This window comes from Squalius cephalus (genome assembly GCF_949319135.1).
Source record: "Squalius cephalus genome assembly, chromosome: 14".
NCBI classification, from domain to species: domain Eukaryota; kingdom Metazoa; phylum Chordata; class Actinopteri; order Cypriniformes; family Leuciscidae; genus Squalius; species Squalius cephalus.
Genome location: NC_137135.1, coordinates 13,098,759 through 13,108,386, shown reverse-complemented (window position 1 = coordinate 13,108,386; position 9,628 = coordinate 13,098,759). Strand labels below are relative to the sequence as shown.

The 9,628-nt window shown below is 36.4% G+C and overlaps 1 protein-coding gene across 2 annotated transcripts; it reads left to right on the top strand.

Moving 5' to 3' along the window:
* Nucleotides 1–380: 380 nt before the first annotated feature.
* Nucleotides 381–9,233, top strand: LOC307171011 (uncharacterized protein). 2 transcript variants are annotated; one of them, XM_079892373.1, is made up of 4 exons: nt 381–2,028; nt 2,992–3,051; nt 6,013–6,115; nt 7,868–9,233. In XM_079892373.1, the coding sequence occupies exons 1-4, from the start codon at nt 1,816–1,818 to the stop codon at nt 8,221–8,223; spliced, it is 732 nt and encodes a 243-aa protein (XP_079748499.1). In that variant the 5' UTR covers nt 381–1,815; the 3' UTR covers nt 8,224–9,233. The 2 variants fall into 2 exon arrangements, with proteins under 2 accessions (XP_079748499.1, XP_079748500.1); XM_079892374.1 differs by lacking the exon at nt 2,992–3,051 and having other exon boundaries at nt 7,868–9,232.
* Nucleotides 9,234–9,628: the final 395 nt, after the last annotated feature.

Genomic DNA, 9,628 nt, shown 5'->3' with positions numbered 1-9,628 from the left:
TTACAGACCTGTGATTGAAAACAAGCTGCCTTGTCGACTGTGCAGTAGTTCATTTGCGTTCAGTTTGCTGAACAGCTGGTATTGCATTTTTGTACTGTCTGTTATGACTGCTTATAGTGATGGTTGTGCAACTGCTTCATTGAAATCCATTAAAATATTGAAATGTATTGACAATGTCTTTATGCTTTCTTATTAAAGTTATGGTAACACTTTATTTTGAGGTGAAGTAGTTACACGTTACTACATCTAATTACTATAGTGATAACAGTAAATTATACATAAAGTAACTAACACTAAACCAAACCCTAACTCTATAGTGAGTGCATGTAGTTAATATTACTTAGTACTTATAGTAGGTACAATGTAACCGCGTCACCTTAAAATAAAGTGTAACCAAAGTTGTCACTAATATGTAATTTTGCTGATACTAAAAAAAAAAAAAAAAACTTTTATAGTATGTTTACTTTGTGCATTGGTAATAGTTTATGAATCAACTCCTTGGAAAGTTTCTTTCCTTGTTATTTTTAAATCGAGAATGGTTTAGTATATTAATAAGTTTATTAGAAAGTGTATGGTTACATTATTTTAAGATGCCCTTGCAGTGTAATTATACAACTGAGTAGGATTTGTGTTTGGTTCAGGGTTAGTTGCTTGTAATTATGCATAATTTACTGTTATAACTAGCAAGTTCATGTAATAAGGTTAAGAAACAAGAGGCTACATACAAAGGCCTAATGATTTGTGTAATTATTTGCTATTCTTCAATATATTTATATAATATATGATGGGACATGAACCGGCACAGCAGGAATGTAGGACATTAGCAACTCATTGTCAGTTTGTAACCTGGTATAATTTATGGGTAACACTTTATTTTACAGTGTCCATGTTACATGTACTTACCATAGTAATATCAGTAAATTATGCATAATTACATGCAACTAACCCTCAACCAAACCCTAATCCTACCCTAACCCTATAGTAAGTATGTAGTTGCTTAATATTACTCAGTACTTAAATATATAATTACACCGTAACAAAGACACCTTAAAATAAAGTGTAACCATTTATGCACATTTTATATTCTCATTTTTCTATTTTCATATTTGGTACTGTACTCCATAATCCTGTATTTATTGAAAAAGCACATGTCCCAGCGTGCAGATCTTCACGCACCTCGTCTCTGTAAATCTCATAATAAACAGCTCGCGAGCGTTACTGTCGCGTCGCGTCGCTCGCTTGAAGTGCCAACACTGCGTTTCTCTACATGGCACAGGAATGCAGGAGGCGGAGGCATAACCGTATTAACATGTCTGTAGTCCAACAATAGTGTTCAAACTTTACCCCACCGTGCACGACGAGCTCTTCAAACACTTTAACATTTGAAGAGATCCTCAAACACTGGATTTAAGATATTCGCTCAATAAAACGTTTCGTTCTCGTAAGAAAATAGAATTTTGCGCGTTAAAATAACCCTCGTTTTGTATTAGACAGTTTCAAAATTCAGTTGTAACTTATTTTATCTTTGTCTTAACGCTTTGTTGTTCGATACCATATACAGTCATCTAGACGCTATTTTTAAGTGCCCTTGGCAAGCGCGCGTGCCCGCGGACTTCTTGAAGAGACTGAATCTGTTCAGCCATGAAATATAGTTTTGTCATAAGGAACTATCAGTAGATATTTTTATTCATAGACTTTTTCCCAAGTAAAAAAGAAAAGAAAAAAAAGAACACTGGACAAAAGTATCGAGCTATTGTGCACATCGATTTTTTCTATTCTCAACTATCAGAAGTCGCGTGCTCGTCCGGCATAAGGATGTCTGTTCACAACGTTGCCTCGAGAAGTTCGGAAAAGCTGCTGTTCTTTGGGTTTTTGGTTCTGGTTCGTTCAGTCTTATGTCATGGGTTTGCAGAAGAGTTCAATTCGGGCTCTTATGATTTTGGGTCTGTTGTTCTGGAACCTCTGGACGGGTTGAGAAGATACGTGGAGTCCATTGTTGGCACCCATGTGATTGAGATTTGTGTTGAGGTAAAACGTCTTTTTTTGTGGGTTATTTGTGAGATGATGTAATTAGGCTATTTATTCTACGGTAAATATATCTAATTTAACCGTTCAAAATATTGCATAGTGGTAATATATTGAACTATTGTTTCATTGACATTTGTTTCAAACGTATCTCCTGAAAATAGACACAAATGTGACGTTTGTTGGATATTGAGAAAATATGAAATATTTTAGTTCATACTGAAATCTGCTGCCTGGGCAGACTTTAGAGGAGACATGATAATGCACAGGTTTTTGCCTAAGGAGAAACACCTGAGAAGCATGAGACTCCATTCAAGACATCTAGCCGGGGAAACAACTGCGATACTTAATAGATCTCTTTTGTGATGGTTTAAAACATTTTTAAAACAAATATATGGTTATTAAACATTTGTCTTCCCATCTAACAGGGGATGTTCTCAGAACTTTTGCTAACGTTCTGGCAAAGTTCTCTCAAAATCACGAACACACGTTCTTCCAGTAACGTTAATAAAATATTCGTAAAGTTATCTGATCTTTAATAATGTTCTCAGAATGTTAGAACAAAAACATTATTTATATAGTTCATGGAAGGTTAAAACATTTTTCCATAATGTTGGCAAAATGATAAAATGGAATGTTTCCTTAGTGTCCACATAACCAAGACACTTTTTTAGAATGTTTTAAACATTCAGAGAACGTTCAGAAATAACGTTTTCATAACATATTATGAACATTAGCAGAACGTATTTTTGTAAGCTGGGTTACTGAATTCTGGTTACCTTTTAACTGAACCTTCACTAATGAATGCTTATACTTTTGGTTTGTGGTATTCACGGTTCTCTTCCTACTTTTATCTCTCTCTCATGTCCTCCCTCTACTTGTTAATCCTTCTTTAACCCCCTCCTCTCCTCCATTGGCCTAATTTCCTCTGCTTGTGTCCCCCTCACCCACCTCTCTTTGACCCAGAATGCTGTGTTGTACCTTGACTCAGTGTTTGGCCCAGAGAACATCTATTCTGTTGCTATGGTAAGAACAAGTAAAAGTGTCGGAGCTCGTGTCCCACGGACTGATTTGTTCACGTGCACTGCTCATCCTTGTGTTACTGTGTGTGTGAAAGCGACAACTGCTACTGAGAAGAAAAAAATGCCAGAACAGGTGTGCAAGTGCTTGGTGGCTCACGCCCAGAATGCCAAACAATGCTACTTTGCTCAGTGATTATTTTCCCATTAACTCTCTTCATGAAGTCAAACACACACTCTCTCTCTGTGTGTGTAAACGTTTGCTTGTGTTCGTCCTTCAGCAAATGAGGTGACCTTATGCCAGAGAGGAGTGTATCTGATCACAAGTAACGTATGAGTGATAGCTGCGCATGTGTGTGAGTTATTGAGTTAAGCGGGGTGCCCAGCTGTCACTCTGCCAGCTTTACACACACACACACACACACACAGATCTCTTAGTATTGTGGTGTGTTATCGTACAAATACTATTAAAGATTAGCCCTCCTCCTCAGCCTTTCAAGCTAGACTCCCAACCTCTAGTTTGCTTTTTTTGTTTGATCCCAGTCAGCTGATGGGTTATCTTATCACCACTTAAAAGAATGTTTTGGGTTCAGTACAAGTGAAGCTCGTAAAAACAAGTTAAAATCATGGTTTATACACTAACGTTCTGGAAGCTTTAAACTCGAAATGTGCAGCTCATATATCGAATCACTTTGATTCCTCCTTACAATAATGTGTGTTTTGAGCTGTAAAGTTGTCTAAAGGCTGGAATACACAACTCGACTTTTCCCAGATTTTCCCTCCATTTACTGTCTGAAGGAGTTGATGCTAGAATTATAAACTAAAAATCAAAGTCAGTCTTCAGATTTAAAAGTCATGTAGTGTATTCCAGCCTTAAATCGCATGTTCTCAACCCAGATTTTACACTGAACATCATGTGACATTCACATTCACAAAATCACATTTGTATGGGTGCTTGTTTCCACCACTGAATAAATAATAAAAAAGGCACTCTGAGTTTAATCTCGCAATTCTGACTTTATAACTCGCAAAAAAAGTCAGAATTGTGAGATAAAAAGTTGCAATTATCTTTTAAATTGTTTTATTATGTGGCGGAAACAAGCTTCAATACATTTTTTATACAAAAATGCCCTCATAATCAAACATTAAACCTGACTAATATTACCATGAAATGCATATGCCCAACAATAAGCGAAATTATTCATTTGATATTGACTAAATAAAAGCTTTACTACTTTGTAAATGCAAAAGCAGCAGTGGAACTATGATTTACCAGCCTAACACATATAATTAACACTGAGCCAAATGCTGTATTATGACGTGACACTCATATTTGTTTGTCCAGATATGTTCATTCATTTCAAAAATACATCAAATGTGCAATTCGTACATTCAATGACTTAAAACACAACTCGTTCGCATTTTATATTATGCATCTTTGCAATGATAGGGACAGGTTTAGTGTTATGGGTAGGACTAACCCCTTTCGCGTCACAGGATCGCAGACGGCCCCAATTATTGTTGTTCAACATTCATTACTCGTTAAAACATTACACTCTTACTTGATCTGGACAAACTGAGTATCATCAGAAAGGTTTAAGACTCCAGCTTCGATATTTGACCACTGTTTATGATGAACCAGAAGAAAGGCTATAATGGCTGAATTCAAACAAAAGAATAAGGATAAAAGAATAATGAAGATTAAGTCTCATACCGGCAGAGGTGTGAAAGGTTGGTCGATTTAAATGAAAAGAACATGAATGGGGCCAGTTCTCCTCGCCAGACATTAGTCAGAGACTGTAAATGGGTGTTTACAGGGCAATAAAACATTTGATATGAATCTTATTAGCCTTCTCTGAAACTTCTCCAAAGTCTCCCCTGACATGATCTCACAATAGGCTTCATAAAACGCATAATTTTAGAGATATCATCCTCAGATTTGAAATGAAGCATGACCACAATTGTGGCTACACTTTAGTTGTGGTTATAAATTGCAATCCTACATTCACATAATATTTTTATACATTTAATAAATATATTCTTAATATTTGTTGTTTTTGTTTTTACGTTTGAGCTTATATATCTCAATATTAATAACAGTCTGGTTAATTTTGAGTCTTGAACTGTAAACTCTCAAGGGTTGGCTTTCTAAATATATGTTGGTTATGTGTCTATTCAGAATTACTTATGAGCAGCAACCTTTTAATTGTGGGTATGTCATGCATCACCTGCCAAAATTGGGGCTGACTTGTAAGGGGCTAAGGGTGGGTAAAAAGGGAAGGGTCAACAGTGTAATTATAGATACAGTAATTAATTACAGCAGTAATTACATGCAACTTTTTAAATACAAGTACAATGTAAAAATATGTTTCTTCACAATAAGTGCAATGTATCAAATCACCATTTTAAATGTTAGTATATACATAGTAGTTACAGACACTTAATATAAAGTGGGACCCACATCTCTTTTACGACATGCACATTTTGAATAATTTTTAAGTAAATTGTATTTAGTTATCTTGAACTTTAAAGAATAAAATTCTTGAAAAGAACCCTGGCATGATATTTTATAATTTTTCAGAAAATGTTAAAAAATTTCCCAGCCTGCATACTGTATAAATATTCGTATTTGCAGTGTTTGCCTTGCTGTCTGTGACCCTATAAAAACAGGCCTGTGACCAGAAAACCTTACTGTACCTCTACCCCATATTTTGCCCCATAGACATACATTGTTCAGTGCATTAATAAAAACATGATTTAGTTTGCTGTCTGTAGAATTTGTATTGAACCCAAAACATTCCTTTAATTGAATCACATGTGCATTGTGTCAGAGTGTTAGTTAATGATCAACTATGGGCAGTGAGTCAGTGACTGTGAGTTGAGTTCAGATATAGACCGTCCTCAATCCTCACTACCTAGACACGTGCTGGAATCTAACCGCTATACTTCTCCTTAATGTTTTATTCAGTTTGTGGAAATGTTGCTGAAGTTTGTTGCTGAAGGAGCTGCCAGTGGGCTGAACGTCATTGCTGTGTATGTGTCCGAGATACTCAGAGCTACAGGAGTGAACGGTGAGTAAAGGTCATCTCGCAAGGGTCTACGTAACTTCAATATGCATAACATCAAAGATGAATGTAATTCAGTGTGTAATTAACATTATAATATAAATCTATCATCTGGCAAGCTTGAGCTGTTACTCTGTTGAAAACTAACAGAGAACATATGTTAGGCTATCGTAATGCTGATATAAATGACTATCACTTTGTATCTGTGGAATGACAGATAAGTTTTAAGCATATTGTTGTTGTGTAAGCGTACCTTAAGTGCAATGTAGTGTTGTCAAAAATATAGATCTTTCGTTATATCGATTCTGAAACATCTGAAATGCTTCCAATACTAACTTTCTGCAGAATAGATATAACCTATATGATACCAGCTGCTCTTTCTCGCTCTCATCTCTTCGACAGTGGTGTTACAGGGTTTCAATTTCGGAGTGGGATTGTGCATATTGCGCATAATTTTACTAATTCCTGCAGATTGTGTTCTCACACCCAAAAGTGTGCGCACATAAAGCCGCCTCTCAGTACTAAATTGAGTTCTTTTTCGCTGCTTATTGCGCTTAAACAGTCAAATACACACAAAATAATGTCAAAATGCCGGTCTTGGCGAGTATTCAAGTAAACACAAGTCAGTTGTTTTAAGTGAATGTAAACAGTTGAGAAAGAAAACGCATGTGTAACAGTATAATGGATCAGTGCGTCAGGTCTTAAAGTGACAGCAGCCTAATATCCCTGCTGCAGCCAAATTATGAGATAATACTAAAAATATGTATATGGCAGTTTTTCCCCATGGCATCAATGTCAAAATTGTGGCTAGTGAAACTTTGGAAAACTGCCAAGGACTGTAACTAAAATTTTAATAATCGGTTTAATTCTATGAGAATAGTGAATTCCACACCACAACTATAACGATAATGACACAGAGAAACGATATCTTTGGAATCACTTTCAGATACATTTCTTTTCCAGTTGAGGAATGATAAACACATTTAGAGCCAATCAGAATCCAGAATTCAAGCATTTAAAATGGCGAAGACAAAACATTGTGTTTATTATCCGCTCACACTGCAGTTATATCGTGCGTTGGTGACAACACTCGCTTATATAGTTATTGTTATAGTTAAACTTTTGGATGCAAGGGGCTGTTCTGTTCACACACAGAGTCCTCACTGTGATTTCGCCAAGTTAGACATGTTCCTGGGTAAACACAGCCCGGTTTCACAGACAAGGCTTAAATTAAGCCAAGATTAGGCCTTAGTTCAATAAGGACATTCCTTCTAAAAAACATGCCCAATGAAAAAAACATTACTGCTGTGCATTTTGAGACTAAACAATGGCACGGATATATTTTAAGATATATCTTGCTGTTTTTCAGTGTCTCATACACGAGTGCCTTGTTTTTCAGATTAAAAGAAGTCTTTAAAAGCGTGTCGAGGCTCTGCGTTGTTTTCTATTCATCAGCGCTGTGGCTCTGTAGTTGCATACTATTGTGCGACTTCACATTTTTAAAAGAAAAAAACAGCCCCTAACTCACTAGTTTGTGCCATAAATATAGACACGTCTTATTTGAGGAGAGGAGAATGTAAATGTATAAAAGTTTGGGAATCCCTGCTGTATCAAACGGGATACTGGGGGAAAAACAGCAACATCCACAATAATAAAGACAATTCTGACAAAACATGGTGCTGAGAAATCACACTCAATGCAACATCTAATTAACATCTGTTCTTTTTTTCTTCCTCTGTGTGTGTGTATTATTCAAAGAGACACTATCTATCCCTCATTTCACTGCCGAGGGAGTGTCTGCTGTGACCAAGTGTGCCGTGCTGGCTCTGATTGGTTACTGGCTGCTGTCCTTCCTGCTGCGGGTCACTGTGGCGCTTGTGCGGAGAGTGTTTTGGCTGATTAAAGCGGTTGTAGTGCTGTGGCTGTTTGTGCGGATCGTCAGTGACCCCGTCGCCTCCCCTGAGGTCACCACGATGAGACTCACCCTACTAGTGCTCGTCTGCGCTGCGTTTGGGGTCGCTGCGAGCAGCGGAGGAGGAGGAGGCAGTCTGGAGACCCGAATCAGCAGTCTGGAGGGTCGAGTCAAAGGCATGGAAAAGAAGAAAAGAGAGTGACGAGCCGCTCAAAACTAGTATACGGATACGGACTCATGATAACAGAAGGATGAGGACTCAGGGATGACATTCTGAGTGTTTCATGTAACTTGAAGCAGCCTTATGAGTATTTATGTCTGGTTTTATCCTGCTTTGAATATATTGCATAATTCACTGGACCAGAAAAGGAATTGCTTTATTTTCTCTGTAAAGCAAGAAGACAAAACTCCATCAGACAGCTCTGTGAATTTCATGTGGTATAATTAAAGCTATCCTTGAATGTTGCCTGTTGCTTTATGACTGTCATTGCATGATCATATTAATGTTCAGTTCAACTGTACAACAACAGTGGCAATACAAAATCAACACAATGAAGACACTGATTAGGGAAACGCATAGATATGCAAATATGGCAATGTCTGACTGGACTACAGCCTACATTTGAATGTTCTCTGGCTTTATTTGTCACAATATGGATAAACTGTATTAGATAGCCTATATATTTGCATATAACCATCACGCCTGAATAAATCTGGCTAATTTGCCTAAGGCTGTGGGTTGGCTATGATCGACTTATTCCCATATGCAAAAGCTTTTATACAGCAGCCTCAAAAGATATTTGAATGCATACACCATGCTTAAAATGTATTCATTTCATTAAATTTTGGTTTTAACACTGTAAATAAGTTGCTTTAAATTTTTACGTACAATCAACTGGGCTGTTTAAATCATTTCAACTTAAATTAGATTAAACTGACTTAAAAAACGAGTTGCTTAAATTTTGATGAGCAATGAGAAAACGTTTTCATAACTTATTGGTCATATAATTGTTTACAGTGTATAAATGGACAAATGCTGCTAGACATGATCTTGAAACTAACCTTTCTGAGCCACGTTGTCCTTATTTGAAGCGTCTGGTGATTTTCATTCAGTTCACACAGGTGGAAAGAATCACATTAAAGATGATACGCTACCGTTTGGCAACCATAAATACTGATATGTTTTCAGCACTAAAATGATTATATTATTTTGCTTGAGCATTTTGGACATAACGACCTTAAAATGTCTTTGCTTGAAAAGTGTTTTTAGTTCTCCAATTATCTGCGATGTGTCACGTGTCACTTTGAGACGCCATGTTTTTCTTGTCTTATTTATTTTTTAATAAATTATAACTAGTTCTACTAAATTAGCAATATATTAAAACACAATATATTATCGTTCAAGTAAAATGATATTCATAACTGTTGGGGAAACGTGTGAGAGCACAAGTCATTAATTGTAGTAGCTGATACAAGTTTATCAAGTAGCAAACACGTTACAATAAAGTTTCATTAACTATATTAGTTAACATGAACTAAAAATGTACAATACTTCTACAGCATTTATTAATCTTAGCTAATGCTATTTTCAGCATTTTCTTAAAATT

Excerpts from the sequence above, each read along its gene's own strand:
- LOC307171011 (XM_079892373.1), top strand. The coding sequence starts at position 1,816 with ATGTCTGTTCACAACGTTGCCTCGAGAAGTTCGGAAAAGCTGCTGTTC. Across the intron at positions 2,029-2,991 it reads TGATTGAGATTTGTGTTGAG|AATGCTGTGTTGTACCTTGA; the intron begins GTAAAACGTCTT and ends TCTTTGACCCAG. Across the intron at positions 3,052-6,012 it reads ACATCTATTCTGTTGCTATG|TTTGTGGAAATGTTGCTGAA; the intron begins GTAAGAACAAGT and ends TGTTTTATTCAG.